The sequence below is a fragment of the Fusarium flagelliforme genome (genome assembly GCF_020744385.1).
Source record: "Fusarium flagelliforme strain FIESC 12 MPI-CAGE-AA-0113 chromosome Unknown B0J16scaffold_7, whole genome shotgun sequence".
NCBI classification, from domain to species: Eukaryota; Fungi; Ascomycota; class Sordariomycetes; order Hypocreales; family Nectriaceae; genus Fusarium; species Fusarium flagelliforme.
The window spans coordinates 1890192-1908590 of NW_025763509.1; the positions used below are offsets into that span (position 1 = coordinate 1890192).

Consider the following 18399-nt stretch of genomic DNA (forward strand, 5'->3'; position numbering starts at 1 on the left):
TGATCTAGAAACCTATCACGTCGGATTAGGAATTTTATTTTGACGAGATTCAGGCAGCGAGATGAGAGGCAAACAACGGCCGAAATACCCGGTCACACATCTTGATTGTGTTTTCAGCAAACATGAATCACGCTCGTAGAACGAGCAAACCAAATGCACTGTGGTTATGCATTCACATAATTAAATGGCGATCGTTGTCGCAAAGCGTGATAGACTCAAGTCACTGTAATCTAATTAATAGTGACCCTGGTTTCTTTTGGCAACTTTTTCGTAACCCTTCGCCAGGACGCCTGTACTAATTGAATGGAGGAAACACAATTCTCAAAGGCCATTATCAGATGAATCAGATGAATCATCCAACGAGTCATCGTCCAGAGAATCATCCTGGGAATCGTCCGGAGAGTCGTCCAAAGAACTGTCCAAAGAGTCATCTAAAGAATAATCCCGGACGGAATCATCGTCGGAAGAATCCGAAAGAGAAGGATAAATACCAGCCTCCCACTGAGCCCGCCTTTCCAGTGTGTCGAGATAAGACGCGATAGAAGCCCCCGAGGACCCGAAATCACTCAAACCTTCCTCCTCCCTCTGCCTAGCAAGCACTTCAGCGACAAAGGCCCCCGCAGACGTCATTTTCCGGAGAATATTATCCTTCTGCCATTTTCTGAGCAAGTCAGCTGCTACCTCATCATAGCTATCTCCATTTATCTTCCTCATGTTCTCATGAATACGTTTGAATATAGCCTCGAGAGCTGCGTGGTCTTCTGGACGTAGAGACGCGATGTAGCTTTCGTCAGGGGCCGTTACGAAACGTATCATCTGGGGGGCATATTCTCTGCTCTCTCCATCACCTGAGTAACCGCATGTTTCGATATAGAAAAAGGTTATAGGGGACTCGCTCAGCACTTGGAAGGGTTCCTCCCACGTGTCAGCCTCGAGATAAATCCCGCTGATGATAACCTTTCGGATTTCTGGGGACTGCGCGAATAGCGTTGCCAGGGTCTTTCCTGATATAGAGATGCTGTCTAGCTGTAGCTCTTTCAGATGATACTGTGATACCGATCTTGGGGTTATTCTAAGGATATCGGAGCCCTTCACATCTAGAGATTCGATATTCTTTGCAAGGAGAAGTAGCTCTTGGACGTATTTGTCATACTCATAGTTCGGCTGTTCGTGACGAAACTCGAGGCCTTCTCCATTTTCCGTAGATTGCCCGTAGACGACTCGAAGACGCTTGAGCTTCTCAAAGAATGTCTTTTTCGAACACCAGTCAGGATCAGACTCATCGTGTAGAAAATGACCAAAGTCGTGTGCTAAGGGTAGTGCGATATCCAACTCCTCTAGCTTATCAAGCTGTGATCTGCATAGGGCTGTAGCGAGGGACTCAAACAGGTTCTCGGTATCTTGCTTGAAACAGCAACTTAGACTTCCCATTACGTCCACCTCTCGCTCAAAGCTATACGGTATGTCCTCAAAGTCGAGTTTCAACACCTTGAGACCGTGGAACTTGGGCAGTGCCGTGTGAATAACGATGGCTAGACGTCCCAAATAAATCAGGTCCTTATTCTTGGTATCGTGATTAGGCCTGTAGTCCACAAAGTGATTTATTCTTTGGTGGATGACGCAGAGCTCCAAGCGACGCACATAACGGCGTAGGTTGAGATTCTTGGATATTTGGTCCAGGCGCGCTATTCCCGTAACAGAACTGACGACGACATGCTGGAAGAGGATCGGGTTGACCAGTTCATGGAACTGTTGATTGACTAGACGCAAAGCACACAGGTTCCGTCGCAGGTTTCTGCCTTGTAGTTCGTGATAGCCTAAGGGCGGGTCGTAGCCGCCCCATTTATGCCGATCGAAGCCATCGTGCACGTACCGAAGTACCTAGCCACTATCAGCATTTGAACAATCCACGCATTGTACAATGATAATCACCTCGTGCAGAACTTCTGGTGGTAGTCTCTCAAGATGGGACATTTTCAATTAATGATTATTTCTTTGTTCCATCAGAGTTGAAGAAGGGCGCGTCTTGGAACGCGTGAGATTAAAGCGGGGTTTATCGGAATATTGGTTTATCTTCGTTCCTGACATGTTGATTGGTTATACTACGCGAGTTTCTCAGACGCGGGGAAACTGTCAACAGTAAACTTCGATCTAACAACAACATCACAATAAGACGAATCGACTGACAATGGACTATCTTCTCGTTGCGTGTATGTATAATTGATCTGATAACTATTTACAAGAAGCATCCGCCATCTTGAGGTCCGACAATGTCCAGAAGGCCCAGACAACATATTTTTTCCCTCTCTCCACAGCTTAGGTCTGCTCAGACTAGGTATGATCATCTAGCAAACGTTCTTCTTAGCGTTACCAGTAATACCCCAGTAAATGTTCTCAGCACAAGGCGACTCGCGAATACTGTTGTTGTTGACTTGAGCCTTGACATAAATACCACTAGTGTTAGGGAACTCGCTTCGAGCAGAAACTCGAACTTCACCACCGCGGTTGATGACACCATCTCGGATAGCCATGTTGTAGCAGTTCTCGATCAGAATAGCGTTATTGCCATTGTCAGCGAGGTCAATGTTCTTAATCTCAGCAGCACCAGATCGGGACACGCAGAAGATTCCACGACCACCGCCACGAGAGTAGACTTTGTCGACGAAGATGTTTGTAGTGGTGTACACGTTGTTCAGCTTTCCGTTCTCGTTGGCGAAGCGCAGGGTGGCGTAGCCTGTTCCTGTGGCGACGTTGATACCCTCGACGTAACCAATGCGGGCGTTTCGTGATTCTTGGACGAGGAGACCGCATTCGCCGACATCTTTGGCCTTGACGGAAGTGATGGTGAGACCGTCGACCTTCCAGACCTCGACAGCGTGGCTACCAGCTCCGGTGACGACAATGTTACCCATGCTCACGCCGTAGTTGAAGTTGGCATCACGATCAAAGCGAATTCCAAGACCGCCGCTCAAGTTCATGGTAATCTCACCAAGAGCAAGGTTTCGAGTACCAGAGAAGCGCATGCCAAAGTAGGGGTTACCAGTCATCTTAAGATAAGGAATCTTAACATCGTTCTGATTGATGGCCTCGATAGCTCCACGTCCAGCTCTGTAGACGACGTTCATGGTACCGCAGACCTCGAACGTCTTTCCACTAGTGATGCTGATGGTGCTTGCTCCAATGCTGCCCGAGGCGCGGACAGTGACGCGCTGGTTGGCGCCGATGCGGTCGAGGGCGGTTTGGATGGCAAGACGATAATCGCCACCGGAGTAGACATTTGCGCCGTTGACGGTGGCGGTGAAGGAGGAACCTGAGCCTGAGACTACACCCTGGGGAGAGCCATCGCCACAGGCGGCGTTGACGGAGCTGACCAGGGCGAGAGCCGCTGTGATGATGGATGAGAGGCGGAACATCTTGACACTCTTGGGGAAGAAGGAGTCTCGGGGTGCTGGACTCGTTTGATTGCATTGAAGCCATGTTTAAATACTCGAACTTTACTCCTGCCAAGTGAGCCAAGTCACCCTTAATTCGCGCGCTTCATTCATGGCGATCCGCAAATCCGCCAACGAGAATCTACCAAGACTTACTATCAAGGATGCTACATCTTGGCAATGTGATTGCTTTTCGTTGCATCCTCAATATCGACATGCCAATTTGGGCCGATCGGAAGTTTCACCTCCGGAAGAAACGTGCATTATGCATATCTGGGGTAAGATCCGATATCCCCACCTATCATCTACCGATGGGATGAACTTCACGGGAGTTGCATGGGCTGCCTTTGGGGGTTTGATTCGTTTACTACCGGAAGGTAGGATTAAGCATAAATCATTTCCGAGCTTAGTTAGCGGGGATGTTTTGTCGTCGCTATGGATTAGCCCGAAATAGCGAGGGAAACCCGTTCAACGGTATTACAATTACTCGTGATCTGGAGCATATACTAAATGTCCTTTCTCATGGAACATTTAACAACTGTACACAATGCTAGTTGTGTCGAAAAAGATTTGTTGTCAGCTAGTGAATGCTTGTTGGCCTTAGACATTCACAATTTTGCCCTTCGAACATTGGTGATTGAAACTTTGTGCTAATAAAACCTGGAGACAAAATTTAATGTCACGCCGCGCTACAAGATTAGTTGAATTCCAGCTTAAAGCATGAGATACCAAAACACGAAGAACAATGCCGGTCTGTTGCTGGCAGAGTCTGATTCTAAGAGGCGACCTGGCTTAACCTATATCACTGGTCGACGTTAGGAGTGGATCAACTAACCCTCCGGCTAAGAAAACAATCAGGTGCCAAAGGTAGGTACTGTACAGTAATCTTCTATATGCACTGTCAACTGTTCACTGTATTACTAGCATGATTTCTCCTGGAGAAAATCCACAGGCTTCAGTCAGCTTACTCTTTACCTGCTTGCAGCGCTGGAGCAGTGACTGGACAATGATCCTTGTTTTCAACATGGGATACTTGTGGCTATGTAGATCCATCATGTTACAGCCCTCTGCATACTGATTACCGTACTAAAAATAGAGGTGCTGAGGTGTAAGCTAACGAGGCTCTGAGGTGTCGCAAACAATTGCCAGCAAAAAGCTCCGTCACCCCTCAGCTCAAAGTATGCTGACATCTGTTGATTTGTCGTTTTGAAAATTGAAATTGGGGCGCTCAAACTCGCAAGAACCGCTATGTCGCCTCGTGAAAACGATAAAACGAGCTTGGCCTCGGATGAGATCTTGCTTTTGCCATACCATGAGTCCCAAGACCACGCGACAACGGGCTCAAAGCACTCCGTACCAATCTCAGCGCCGGAAAATGGTAACGGGACATCATTGGTCACATCGGTTACGTCCAAGTATCACGGTCAACCCGATTTCTGGGCTACGTACAGATCGAAACCATGGAACATGTGTCTTCTGGTGGCACTTGGCACCGCATTCGCTCTTGGCCACCATCTGTTCTATCTCGCGATTGATGGTAGAGAGGCCATCAACCAATCCTTGATGCTCCGTTACGGCACCATCCTTGCCTTCTGCGCCAAGGCCAGTCTTGGTACCGCAGCAGCTATGGCCTTCCAGCAAAGAGCCTGGCGGGTCCTTCGCTACAAAATGGCACGCCTCGAAACTGTCGATTCAATATTCACTGCCAATTCCGACATTTTCTCTTTGTTGACATGGTCATCTATCAGGAAGGCCAAGATAGGGAGTCTTATCGCTGTGTACTGTTGGATCACTCCGCTGGTTGTCGTTTTGACCTCTGAGACTCTGTCTGTGGTGGGTGAAATGAAGGAGAATAACGGGACATGTCCAAATATTCGGACTTTGAACTTTTCGAATGAGAAGTGGGTATATTGGCGTGATCCTGTGGTCATACAAAAGCAGTTTCTCACGTCCGTATCCTTCTGGAACTCCACCTCTCCAAATGGGGACATCGACAAAGATGATGCTGAGCAATTCGACTACTGGACTGCCGTTAGTCAGCTATGGAACGACATGATTGCTATGAGGGTGGGTTTGGCGAACGAGCCACTTGTTCGAAAGGACTCTGGTCCTGAGATCTGCTCGAAGGGCTGGAACTGTTCCTACGTATTGAATATCGTTGCCCCAGGTTATAAATGTGAGGAGGTAGCGTCCGGTATAAACTCTAAAGTGCGGAATTTGGGAGACGCTATACCGCCTTTTAACACAAGTATGCTTGCACCAATGGGCAACATGACCTATTATGCAAGAAACGACATCGGCGAATATGAAAATCCACAGACGATATCTGCTCCTGGGGGTCGGCCAGAGCAGAAGCCTCCTTTCCCTAAGAACCTAGGAGCATTCAGGACCGAACCTATTATGTGGATCGGCTATTGTACTGTTGATGATTATTCGAAACCGCAGCCCTCTGTCCCAGGACAAGGAGCCTGGTACGAAGCTTATACGCCAGTGATAATTGGCTGCGAGCACTACGAGGTGAACTACACCGTTCAGTTTGACTGGGTAGGGGAGGTACAGTCGCACAAGGTCCTACAACGGGAATATGTCAGAAAGGTGGTTAATACAACTTGGACGTCGGAGCTAGATCCGGACAAAAGGTTGAAAGATCGGACAACTGCTGTGCCGGAAGAGAACTACGTGTTACCCAAGGACGTTGAGGAATACCGATTGACCGCAGCTTACCACTCACTCGGCTACAGTCTCCGAACTTTCTTGAATGGAACGACAACAATGCCACACTTCAATGTCAACTCGAAAATACTGGTAACTCCACTACTTGACCGTATAAATTACCTCCCTCCCAGGGATTTTGGTCGAGCTATTAGAGGCATGTATGAAAATATGGTCATCTCACTACTTTCAAATCCCTCTTTTAATGTGGTCTCATGGGCTTCGACCGGTCGACCAACAGGTATTGCCAAAACCGACCCATCGTCAAAAGGCTACCCTTGCCGCAAAGCACGCTACATGAACATGTTCCGGTACGACAAAGCTCAGCTACTCTCTGTATACGCAGCAAGTATCGCGCTAGCAATCGCCGCGGTTTTCCTTGGACTGCACGCCTATTGGGAGGAGGGGACAATGCGAGATATGAAACCATCGTCAATTATTGAGGCATCAAGAGCCTCACATCTTCACGCGCTGGGTAACACAAGCGAGGTCAAGATCGGCTACGGAATTGTGCACGAGGAGGCAGGTAGGAGTGTCAGGAGCTTTGGGTTGGAAGGAAATTTGACGCAACCTGAGAGAGCGCGAGATCCATGATGCTACGACGCTCGCCATTCACGTATTGGAACATGCAAGGTGCGGAAAAGTTTAGAATCTGATAGAGGTGAAGGTAAATGAAGACTCTCTAAGTCATGAATACAACACTACTCAAACACGATGATCAATGACGAGCTTCTCACGACTCATCTTTCCCTGCCAAACATCTTGAATCCCCTGCAATCCCTCCTCAACACCCTTGACCACTCTCGTTCTAGGTGGCTGCCAGTGCGTTTCATGATTCTCAATCAACCACTCGATGCACTTCTCAATCCTGGGCTGCCATTCTTTCCATTTGGCCATCTCCTCCTCCTTGGCATCTTTGGTCACATCACCTCCGATATCTAGGATCTCCACAGGACGAAAGTTGAGACAGAAGACATAATTGGGATCCATTTTCACAGGTAGGACAGAAGTAAGCCGGAGCTCACTGGCTGGAATGTTGGGATCGCAACATTGGCGAGCCATGGCTGAAGAACTCTGGTCGTATTTCTGTTGGACGGCCTTCTCTTGCTCTTCGGTTAGACCGTCGAAGACACCTAAGCCTGTAGAGACGGCATCAAAAACGGTCTTCAGACTCCAGCCTTCGGACTTGAGCAGGTTGCGGATATCTTGAACGACTGATGGGGTTTTATAGTCAAAGACATGACTTGCCCCAAGCTGTTTCATCACATCATGATTCTGCTGCGACGCAGTCGTGATGATGGGAAAGAAGCCGGCTGCTTTGGCAAGCTGAACAGCAGCTTGTCCAACACCACCTGCACCGCCCCAGATAAGAATTGGTACATTCGTAGGATCATGGCCGGGAATACCAGCAGGTGGAAACCCATAACCTAGGACATTAAGCAGCCCGTCCATAGCTGTTCCACCACCAGCGAGAAGTGTAGCCGCTGTAACCGGATCAAGATGATCAGGTCGCGCGAATGTCATGAATGGGTCTGCAAGAAGAAAGCTTTGGTGTGCACCCAGATAGTTCGGCCGCTTATTGTATGGGATGGAGATACCGAAGACCTCTTGGCCGATCTTGAATGGGGACTTGGGGCCGACTTGTTTGACGGTTCCGGCAAACTCGTAGCCAGCCACGTAGTTTGACATGTCCATGTAGACGTGGCGCGTGTCAGCTGGGTTGATGCCCGAGTACTGCACGTCAACTAGCGACTGCGCGTTCTTCGGTACGTAGGGGTCTTGGATAGTGCGGATCTCATGGTTTCCCTCAGAGGTTTGGTAGAGGTAGATTGCTTTGTTGGGGCGATCCATGGTATTGCATGTCAATCGCTGTAAGCGTGTTTTGGAAAGGTCTTTGAATTTAATTTGGCCATCAATAAGGCTGGATAATTAAGATTCTTTATAGTTCGCAGCGACACTGTCAATGACGTGGAATCAAGGCAAACGGAAATTCCGGCCGGTAGTTTGAGATGGCTGAATAATACTTGCCGAGTCTTGGCATGATGTAATAACGTTATATACCTATTTATAATACCACGATGCTACATGATACCAGTAAGCAAAGCATTGGCGCCAAGTGAATCTGGGCATAGCGTTTGAGGTGAAACGAGTGGAGGCCAATAATTGCTTTCATTGTAAAGTAAGCTGCAGGCCATCTGCTAGACGAAGGGCGAAAAAGAGAGAATCCCTGCAGCAAAACAAAAAGAGACCCTTTAACTCTCCATCTCTAACCCAGCAAATTCCACAACAAAGTCAAAAAAGGTTTGAAGCAGAGCTGGCTTCATACCTTCATAATACTCTTGAAACACCGGCCTCACCAACAATTGGAGTTCCCTTTCATTCAAGTCCTGAGAAAGCCACCTTAGAAGTACCTTCAGGACGCCTGGATGATTGCCCGTGACAGAGGCCACTAGCGGTGAAGAGATATAAGCAGGTGGAAGTTGAGTGACTTCTGCTTGTGCGTTGGGCCTTGCGCCAAGTTGGATTAGTGCGTTGGCGACCTTGACGCTGCCAATGTAACAAGCCAGGGCGAGAGCTCGGTCAAGGCTTTCTTGGTTTGAAGGCAGCCCATCCGTTAGTCTTAGAAGCCTTTCGCTTGTCTCCTCACATCTGGTAATGCTCTTGTGTTTGGCCGCGGTAGACCGCGCGTAAGCCTCTAAGATAGAAGCTACCAGTTGGAGCAAGTCGAGGGAATCTTGCTGCATGCATTCCTCAACCAAGAACAAGATTATGTTCATGTGCTCATAAGCAACTGCCAGCTCAAGTAGAGCCTTGAAATCAATCTTGGAAATCTTGTCTTGGCGGATTATTCTCTCCACAACCGACTTTGAGCCACAGCGACATGCTAGTTCCAGGACAGCAGTGTCGAGAGGAACCAAGTCCACCAGCTCCTCAAAGAGACGAGAACTCTGTGTTTTCGAAACTTGCTGCAAAGCTTCTAGGCATGCCTCGTGTTTCTTCTCTGGGTCATTGATGTATTCGAGAAGAACGCGGACAATTTGTGAGCTTGTTCGGATGCCCAGCTGGGTATTGCAGGCAGCCTGAATAGCATTAATGAAGGCATCGCCGTTGGGTTCAGTACTAGCAACGCCACCCTGATTTGGAAGCCCGCGACTTGATGGTCCGCCATGCTGGAGTTCTCGATCTCTCATTCGTAGTTGACGCGCGAACATGCCCTTGTCTTTCTGGCAGAGTCCATCTAGACCCCTCGATCTTTCAGTTGGGCAGCAACCATTACCCAACAGAGTCCTGACGATGTCAACATAACCCTTACGGGATGCAACAACGAGGGGTAGACCGTCACGATCTCCTGAGTCAGCAGTAGCGTTTGCACCTCGCTCCAACAGCAGGTCAACAACACCAGCGCGGCCACTTTCGCATGCTATATAGAGAGGACTGCAAAGATGCTCTTCATGAAGAGTGTTTCCATAGATAGCCAGACCATTCGGGTTCGCTCCGGCACCGAGAAGACATGTCACCATCTCCACATCACCATCGCATGCGGCAGTGACCAGGGCCAGAGGATGTTCGTCTGGTTTGGCTCCAGCTCCGAGCAAGACCTTTACCATAGCCGCGATCTTGGACTCCACCGCAAAGGCTAGCAGCGATGTATCCCCCGCATCTACATTGGGATCAAGTCCACTATCAGCCAGTGTCTTCAAGGCCTGAATCTGACCTCCCACGATAGCCTTCATCGCCGGTTCCTGGTTACCAAAGAGTCCATGTGCCATACACTTAGGATGAACATGTGCCTTGGCTCTCAAAAGAGCCTTGAGAACTTGACAATGTCCAAACTCGGCTGCCGCTCCAAGAGGTGTGTGAAAATAATGTCTAAGATGATTCACGTTGACGTGATGTCTGATGAGTAGCTTTACAGTGGCCAAGTCACCAGCTGCAGCCGCTACATGGAGAACATCCCCAAAGACATCTCCCTTGGCCGTTTGGGCAGGCAGCTTTCGGAATATGGCACTGACTAATTGCTGTAATCCACCGTTCATGTAAGCCTTTGCTGCCTTTTCGGAAGGTATCATGCCGTTTTTGGAAAAGATGTCTCTCCTTTCATAGGGGTTATATAGTGACTGGACAATCGATCGCATTAGTTCTAGAATCGCTGGATGTACCGTCTTGTCGTAGTTGGTTGGCAAGTTCAGTTGTCGATCGCAGGTAAGAATCTGCAGAATGGTACGGGCGCCGATGAGGATTCTTCGTTCGGCAGCCACCAGCATAATGTCTCTCAACTGGCCAGAGCTGAATCCCTCAGCCGCGCCATTGTCCAGCAAGCCTTTCACAACTTCATCAGTTGCAAACTCGACTGCAAGCCGTAGCGGATGGTTGGGAAGTTCGGTGTCAAGATGGAGATTAGGAGCATTTTCCAGGATCAGCGTAACCACACCCAACTGCTGCGATGCTCTGGGGGCCCATTTTGATGGATCAAAGTCAAATCCAGGCATACCTTCATGACGAAAGATGTGTCTGAAGGCTCGGATGCTGGCCTGGAGTGCATCCGTTAAATCTGCTTCTTCCTGCTCCACGCCTTCGTTCTCGTCGATGGATTCTTCATCATCTTCCCATGCATCATCGTCGTCGTCTTCTTCCACCAAACTAGGTCCTGGAAAGTGTGCCTGCGTCGGACGAGGGTATCGGCGAGCAACTGGATGTGCTAGCCACGTAGGACGTGCCCCTAAGCTGCCACGCCGTAGTTGCGGCTCATCCTCGAAGGCCGGCACCACACTAGACGGCGCCCTAGCGACAGTCGAGTCAACTTCTGCTCCTTCTTCAAGACAGAGTTCGACAATGTCCAAGTGCCCCATCTCACAAGCAGTAACCAAAAGCCGATCCATAATATACTCAAAATCATTTTCACTCCTGATCGCTGTGTCCTCAAGAACCTTAGTGATGACTTGCATCTTCCCAGCTCCAGCTGCGCTAAGCAAGGCAGTTTCGATTGTGTTCATGACGCTCTCGTCTTCACCAGGATTTATCATCTTGACTACCAACTCCGCGTGACCAGCTCCCGATGCAGAAACTATGCCTAGATTGAAATTCTCGAAATCAATGAATGGATCTCCGTCGTCCCTAGACAACTCCAAAGCAGCGTAGGCATACCCTTGGAGACAAGCTTCTAAATAAGCTGGCATAACCTGTTCCTCGGAGCATGACTCTTGACGAGCCAGGTGGAGCAAGTGATCGAAGGCCGCATCGTTCTTGCCCTTGCAAGCGCTGCTGAGTAGTCCTGCCGAAGGTACTTTGGGATGGTATAGAGAGTCGAAGCATTCTCCTTGCAACGCACAACAACGATCCAGGATTGTCGCATCGGCGTGACGAGCTGCAACGCGAAGCAACGATTCCCATTCTTCGTGAGTCACCTTCAGTGCTTTAGGCCCCCGCTGTAAAATCCAGTCCCAGATCATATTTGCTGGTTCCTTCCGTCCGGAAGAATACAACCCCTCGATTACATCCCCACAAGCATTGACAGGATTCGTGTAGACATGATCTGGGTTCCCATAGCGTAGTGGCATAGCGAGCTTTTCAGCGCTCTCTCGTGTCCAAGGAAGGATATCCAGGTTAATAACCCTCTTGATGCTTTCGGTCCCAACATTTGATGCATCTTTGAGTGCCCGACACCAGGCAATGACTGAAACACTTCCGCCCAGTGACTCTAATAACAGGTCGTAGGATTCACTTTGTTTGTATCGCAAACTAGCAAGAAGAGCATCTTCTTTTGGACTTGTCATGTCTTCAGCGTGTCTTAGGCCATACTCCATCAATACCTTTAGAGCTTCAAGTTTCCCGTTTGCAGCAGCAACGACGAATGCTTCTGAAATGGTCTCCTGGTCGACCTCTTGCGCTTGTAGCTCTTGTCGGATCGTGGCGATATTGCCAATACTCGATGCGAGAACTAAGGGGTTTTGACTAGCCTGACTAAAGTCTGGATCTAGTTGTTGATCCTTCTCAGGTGCTGTGGTGTTTTCAGCTTCATCTTCCTCATCAGTATCCTCAGGGTGTGGGCTCTCAGCCCGAAGCCGTCGCTCTGTTGGAGCAGGTTCAGAGAACCAAAACTTGTCACGGCGATCGCCTCGTGCAACAGCAGGTAGGACTGTGCCGGGAGGGGGCGGATAGTTATCCAACAGGAACGAAGCAATTTCGTCATGGCCACCTTCTGCAGCCGCATGCAGGGCATCCTTGAACTTGTAAGTCTCGCGGTAGATCTGTGCGTTCTCATCAACGAGTAATTCGACCACTGATTGATGGCCGTACCAAGCGGCTGCCTGGATTGGGGATCCTCTTGGAGGACCTTGTTGGTTGACGTTGGCACTGTGGGAGATCAGAAGCTGCACTATATCGATATGACCTTTGCTACACGCCGCTTGCAGAGCATCGCCTTTTGAACACTTTGCCGTTGGACTTGCTCCTAGATCGAGAAGGCGTTTGACAATATGAAGGTCACCTTGTAAGCTTGAACTTCGTAGCGGCGACCCGTACCTGCCCTCGGCTTCGATATCTAAGCCAAGATCACAAAGAAAATCAACCATATCGACATGTCCTCTCAGTGCGGCAATTGCAATTGCATCGTCGAGTATCCGGTTCCTCATGGCTGGTTGAGTAGCCAAGAGGGAACGTAAGCTATCAACCAGGCCTTTCTTGATCATAGCAAGAACAAGTCGACCTTCGTGCTCAATGTTGGCCGTATTTCGGCCAAAGGACCGTGCCACAGATGGCTTCGTCAAGTATTCAACGGCTTCGAAAAGGGCAGCATCGGTGGTCATGTCGAGTGCTTCGTCGTATTCAGTCGCTGTCTCGATTAATGATGACTTTTTGACCAGCAGTAATGCTACCTCGGTCTGAGAAGCTTCGCACGCAGCGTCAAGGGCATTCTTGAAAGGTGAAGCACCAGGTTTCGGTGCAGCTCTGTGATTTAATAGGGTTTCAACAACATCAACATGTCCTCTGAAACATGCCGCTTGTAACGCATTGCCGAAACTTCCACAGACAACATCTGCATCTGCGCCGCGATTGAGGAGCTTTTTGGCCATGGCGCTGTGTCCGAAGAGAGAAGCTAGGTAAAGCGGTGTATGGCCAGTATTGCTCTTCTCGTTCAAAGCGAGATTCATGCCTTGATCGATCAGCAAGTCGATTAGACTTCCTAACCCAAAGACAGCAGCTGTGAAAACGGCAGAGGACTTTTCATTGGGCAAAATGCATTCGTGAGTCATCTTGAGTGGATGATAAGGAGGAAGGACCTTCATGACATCGTTGATCCAGTCGAGCCACCAAATAAAAGTATAGCCTAACCCATCTCCGTCCTCGTCCACAACAAAGTCCATTAGGAGCGCAGTTAGTTCATTCGGTAGCGGCTCATCTGCTCTAGATGCCACGAGGTGTTGGGGCCAGTATAATCCACTATACGCTGCGGCATCATTGATGACATTCAGAGCTGAGCCATCAACAGGAACAGGCCCAGGGTCTTGCGAGCACTGCCTGAGACAAGCCTCTGCTATCAAACGATTACCAACAAGCTCGGAGAACATGTCCTGGTCACGCATGTAGTCACGAGCTGAAGGATGACAGAAACGAAGTGTCTGCGTCGCGGCATCGATGACCACCATGTTTAGGCAGACAGCCGATAGATCAGGTAGGCGGACTTCCTGGGAGTGTCCGCAATGTAGCCTGAGAAGATTGCTAAAAGCGTCGATTGTAAGTGGGCACTTTGCATATAGAACGCAACAGAAAAGACCCTTTACAATAGTCTTTGCGGTATTGTCTAGGGCCTGGAGGGATCTAAAGGTCTCGTCGTAGAGGCGGTCCAGGTTAGTAGTCAGTCCAGCATCAAGAGCCTTAATAATATCCATTTCTGCTTCTTTTCGGGTCAAGAGGTCGAGTTGAAGCTCAATCCATAGGAACCTTGAGCTAAATTAGCGATGTGATATATGAAAACAACAAGGGGCACGCTCACATTTCTTGAGCGCCGGCCAGCAAGGATTCGCGTATTCTTTCTAGCAGAATCTCCGACACATTTCCCAGAAGTAGAGTCCGGCTGCGAACAGCTGAACCTAACTTCATATCTACAAAGTTCCCAATATCCGTGCAGTTGAGTTGAGGTGAGACCTCAATGGTTAGTGCAGTCGGCAGTAGCTTCTTGATCTGGACGTCATTACGGCTTGTTATAATAACCTTTATGACCCCTTGTGAATCTTCCACCAGGTGTTCCAAAGCTTGGATCAGCTCTGCGCGATCAGGCTTTGCCAGCTCATCGACGGCATCCAGGGCTATGATGGTTGTCTTGTTCGTTTGTAGTTTCTGAAGGAGTCGCAGGCAACTAGCAGCTCCTAACCTGACCGAGTTTGGGCCGCCATTACCCAGTTTTTCATACTCAGACATGATGATAGGGTTGATTGCACGAACATCTCGGTTTACTGCCACCTGGAAAAGTATGCTTCGAAGTATCGTATCTGGATTTGCCCGATGAGGCTCTGATTCGGTGTTTGAACAGTAATAGTAGGCGACAGATGACTTGTCTTGCCGCTGGTGCAGTAACTGATTAACCACCACTGAGAATGTGGAGGACTTTCCGCAACCCCTAACGCCCTGGACTAGTAGAGTTGAGGAAGTCTTTGAGCCATGCCACTCGATGTAGTTCGGATGATCTGCGATCCATGAACATGAGCCTGACATTACCTTGTCTGATACCGATTGGTGGTGAAGCCAGTATGGACAGGTCGATAACCAATTGCTTACCTCAGTGAACATTTTGTTATCTGAGCGCGCCTTGGTATCAGCGGAGATGGACTTCAGGTTTTGTTGAACACTCTGAATGGTTTCATGGTGTGCTCGAGTACTCTCCATCTTATCCATATCTCGTCGTCGACCTCGAAGAGCAGAATTCTCGATCTCAGCGAGAGATCGTTGTGTTTTACTGATCTGGCTGTCGACTACCTGACAAACCATATCTTTTGTTGTGTTCTGCAGCTGATCGGATGTTCTGTCGTAGCAATCTTTGTACTGATTGATCAACCGATGCTCTTCGCTATAGATCTGGCCCAGAAGTTTGAAGAAGAGCTGATGCCGATGAAATTTCGCGGTAGACTTGAGTTTTGTGACTAGATCGCAATTGTCCCGGAATGGTAGCCACTCCATTAGATCCTCGTCAAGGGCAAGTGGGATAATACTATTCCGTTCTCTATGATGGGTGCTTCGAAGCTCGAGAAGTCCAAGTTCTGTGATGACATGGTGAAAGCGAGGGTTCTTGCAGTTGGCTTCTACAACATCTCTGATAGCCCTTTCTGTTGTTTTCAAGGGGCTTTGTCGGGTCTGCGCGTCTTCAAAGGCTTTTTTTATAGCCTCGAGATACGATCCGGTGAAAGGGTCGCGGTAATATTGTCGCAATACTTCAGATCCACAAACAATGACCTTATCCACACGGTGGATAGTTCCATCTTCGCTGGAGGTTTCTTTCTCCGGAAGCAAGCAGAACTGGTTAGAAAGAATGTTTCTGACAGATTCGGATCCCCCAGTTCGTGAGAACAATAGAGGAAGTGGAGCCCGGTCCGAAACCGTCCGAGATCGGATATCCTGAAGGCATTTAATAAGTTCTATAACGCATGAAGCGTTGGCCGTGCCGTAAGCTTTGTTTTCGTGGGCGTACACGACAAAGAGACTCGGCGCTTCAGCCTTGCTGAACACGTCTGTCTCAGCGAGTTGCTTGAGTATACGGCTGAAGAGAGTATCGAGCGCTGGTAGAATGAGTTAGAGTGAAACTTAGAAATTCCAATTGTATGGAGTATTACCCTCTTCCAGATGAGATGCCTCCTGAGCAACGGAATTAGTGGAAACCATCATTACGTGGACGGAAAGAGTTAGAGTGACATGAACAGAGTAAGCAAAACGGGGCGACTTTTGTTATTTTGTAACCGGAGAATCCGTCATTGTGAAAACGAGCACACAAGTACTTGACAGGGCTGCGTCGAAGCTGAATGTAAATACCGCTTCCCATTCCTTATCCATGTGTCAGCCGACATCTGCAAAGAACAACAGAACCAATGGAATGTGTTGTATCTACAAGGCGGGCGGCAGTAATCCTTTATCGGGCACCGGAGTTAGGCAACTACTGACTGATGGCCTCAGAAAATGAACGCTTTGAGCTAAATAAACGAGAATCATCCATGGTCTGCTCCTTCAATCGGTGAGTTGTATAGCAATTGCAGGGCGTAATCCTTGTAATTGGACGGCAGCTGTTCAAAATGGCTTCCAAATGACCTGGGGGCCGTGGGCGGAGCAAAGTCTCCATAAAGATGAACTGTAGATCCCGGACAAGCTGTTAGTGATATACTTCTAAGATTCCGCTTTTGTCGTCACTAGGCCTGTGCCGCACTAACAGAGCTGCAAGGGTCTCGTGTATCTATACCTCGGTCCGTCAAGCCCAGGACAACTGTCACTGTCCCCTCATTTTCAACCTGCACGGGCATGCTGCTGTTAGGACATAGCCACCGTAAACAAGTCCATGGCAATGCTTTCGCATTTTCGATCCGTCGGCCACGGCAATTCTACATCGCCATTCATCCCACATAATTCGTAGTAGATAAATATCTAGTGTTTTGAAGTAGATTTTAAATATCTTATTAAGATATTCCTAATCAGCTATGCTCCCAACCTTCTTATCTTCCGAGTAACTTTAATGCCGAGCCAGACAAAATGAGTACTTCAACACAAGACTTGGCAAAACAATGGGCCAACCCAGGCGACATCCTTAGCATCCTCCTCCTCATCGGAAGCGACATCGTCCAAAAGGCAATCACCCAACTGGTCGGTCATAAAATCCGTATACCTGGTACCAAAACCCATCTTCATATCGCACCGGTCGCTTTCTCATTTGGCTGGGCTACATATGGTTTCACCAACCTCGTCGCTGCTGTTGGTAGCATGAGACTGATGCCGACGACCGATTGTCCTTCAATTTTAGTCAATAGTTCTAATGGATTCGCTCGCGATAATCGGTCATGGGTACTAGGTCGGATTCTGCGTGACCATGAGATTCACCATATGGTTGATCCAAGACCTATCAGTGAAGGCGGCCGGGCTGAGTCTATACGAATTGACGTGTTTCATCTCAATCCTGTCAAGTCGCCGACGTGCGATATGATATGGTGGCTGGGATGGGCGACGCTGGTAACCCAACTTACCATAGTAACAATTCCAGGATTCTTATACGGAAACTGGACTATTCTACTCATCGCGCTAGCCGGTATCTGCCTCGCCTTCGTCACTGTTGCGCTGCCGCAATGGGCTGAGGAGAAATGGGCTACACCAAGCCTGTTAACCCGCGAAAAAGTGACTTGCCTTACGCGTGGGAACGGCTACCTGCATATAATGGTATTTATCGGATGCCCTGGTTCATGGGATCTGGAGAGGTTAGCCACGCGCATGTCCATCCCACGGGCAGGGACCCGTTGGATTTCCCTTCTACTGGCTATTCTCTGGATTTGTCTGCTGGTTGCCATATCCGGCCTCAAAGAACATACGTGGTTTCTGATCGGTATTGGAGGACTCGGGATGCTACACAATGTCCTAGCAGCCGGAATATCGAGAGACCCTGCAGCTTCGAACTTTCACTTGACAAAGTTTGAGCGGGCACCGACTATAATTGGGATCCATCAAGATTCTGGAAGCGATGATGCAGATGCAGATGTCGATCCAGACCAAGTCCGACAGGAGCTTTCGGGTCTGGAGGCCTGGATTTCGACTCCGGCCAAGAGCCAAGGAGACACATCAGATGAGCCTTGTTCTGTCAAGCCGGCCTCAAGCCCTTCGTGGATAACTTCCATGTCCGAGAAGGACGGCACGCCAGCTTGGTTGAGAGCGATACAGCCTACCTTCACTGAGCCTCCCGACACCGAAGGAGCACAATTCACCTCCAAGAAGGGATGGAATCCATTCAGTTCGTGCGCTTCAAATACGGGCAAGGTCATATACGCCAACGGTGTCCACGGTGCTTTGATGGAATTGGAGAAGTGGGTACCCAATGCCGGACTCTCCATGGTACAAACTTTCTTCCCAGCAGGCCTGCAGTACCATGACGAAGCTATCCGGGATAACACGCACAAGAAATTCTGGAAGAGGGCATATAGTACTAGGAAGCTCAGGGCGAAGGCGGAAGAGAAGAGGAGAGCCGAGGAAAGACCTGGGGGTCTGCTTGAAGTTTGACATGTATGTTAACAAAGGA

At 49.0% G+C, this 18399-nt stretch overlaps 6 protein-coding genes across 6 annotated transcripts; 2 read left to right on the top strand and 4 right to left on the bottom strand.

The window, feature by feature from the left end:
* Positions 1-77: 77 nt before the first annotated feature.
* Positions 78-1986, bottom strand: B0J16DRAFT_418259 (uncharacterized protein). Its single transcript, XM_046133749.1, has 2 exons — positions 1933-1986; positions 78-1881 (listed from the first exon to the last, which is right to left on the bottom strand). The coding sequence occupies exons 1-2, from the start codon at positions 1972-1974 to the stop codon at positions 322-324; spliced, it is 1602 nt and encodes a 533-aa protein (XP_045979163.1). The 5' UTR covers positions 1975-1986; the 3' UTR covers positions 78-321.
* A 169-nt stretch (positions 1987-2155) lies between these two features.
* B0J16DRAFT_349235 (uncharacterized protein) lies at positions 2156-3098 on the bottom strand. Its single transcript, XM_046128865.1, has one exon. It carries the CDS (start codon positions 3045-3047, stop codon positions 2346-2348), a length of 702 nt encoding a protein of 233 aa, XP_045979164.1. The 5' UTR covers positions 3048-3098; the 3' UTR covers positions 2156-2345.
* A 1540-nt stretch (positions 3099-4638) lies between these two features.
* Positions 4639-6737, top strand: B0J16DRAFT_310358 (uncharacterized protein; the record flags this gene model as incomplete). Its single annotated transcript, XM_046124959.1, has 1 exon — positions 4639-6737. Exon 1 carries the CDS (start codon positions 4680-4682, stop codon positions 6735-6737), a length of 2058 nt encoding a protein of 685 aa, XP_045979165.1. The 5' UTR covers positions 4639-4679.
* A 111-nt stretch (positions 6738-6848) lies between these two features.
* B0J16DRAFT_418262 (putative Zn oxidoreductase) lies at positions 6849-7994 on the bottom strand (the record flags this gene model as incomplete). Its single annotated transcript, XM_046133750.1, has 1 exon — positions 6849-7994. One exon carries the CDS (start codon positions 7992-7994, stop codon positions 6849-6851), a length of 1146 nt encoding a protein of 381 aa, XP_045979166.1.
* Positions 7995-8146: 152 nt separating this feature from the next.
* B0J16DRAFT_349240 (uncharacterized protein) lies at positions 8147-16365 on the bottom strand. The gene is made up of 3 exons (XM_046128866.1): positions 15968-16365; positions 14137-15913; positions 8147-14084 (listed from the first exon to the last, which is right to left on the bottom strand). Exons 1-3 carry the CDS (start codon positions 16017-16019, stop codon positions 8396-8398), a joined length of 7518 nt encoding a protein of 2505 aa, XP_045979167.1. The 5' UTR covers positions 16020-16365; the 3' UTR covers positions 8147-8395.
* A 425-nt stretch (positions 16366-16790) lies between these two features.
* B0J16DRAFT_349244 (uncharacterized protein) lies at positions 16791-18395 on the top strand. The gene has a single exon (XM_046128867.1). The coding sequence runs from the start codon at positions 16872-16874 to the stop codon at positions 18378-18380; it is 1509 nt and encodes a 502-aa protein (XP_045979168.1). The 5' UTR covers positions 16791-16871; the 3' UTR covers positions 18381-18395.
* The last annotated feature ends 4 nt before the right edge of the window (positions 18396-18399 follow it).

What these genes read in the sequence shown, in the direction of transcription:
- B0J16DRAFT_418259 (XM_046133749.1), bottom strand. Translation starts at nt 1,974, where the DNA reads ATGTCCCATCTTGAGAGACTACCACCAGAAGTTCTGCACGAG. An exon ending in CACCAGAAGTTCTGCACGAG is followed by an intron (nt 1,882 to 1,932) that starts GTGATTATCATT and finishes GATAGTGGCTAG; the next exon opens with GTACTTCGGTACGTGCACGA.
- B0J16DRAFT_349235 (XM_046128865.1), bottom strand. Translation starts at nt 3,047, where the DNA reads ATGACTGGTAACCCCTACTTTGGCATGCGCTTCTCTGGTACTCGAAAC.
- B0J16DRAFT_349240 (XM_046128866.1), bottom strand. Translation starts at nt 16,019, where the DNA reads ATGATGGTTTCCACTAATTCCGTTGCTCAGGAGGCATCTCATCTGGAA. An exon ending in GGCATCTCATCTGGAAGAGG is followed by an intron (nt 15,914 to 15,967) that starts GTAATACTCCAT and finishes TCATTCTACCAG; the next exon opens with CGCTCGATACTCTCTTCAGC. An exon ending in CTGGCCGGCGCTCAAGAAAT is followed by an intron (nt 14,085 to 14,136) that starts GTGAGCGTGCCC and finishes ATTTAGCTCAAG; the next exon opens with GTTCCTATGGATTGAGCTTC.
- B0J16DRAFT_349244 (XM_046128867.1), top strand. Translation starts at nt 16,872, where the DNA reads ATGAGTACTTCAACACAAGACTTGGCAAAACAATGGGCCAACCCAGGC.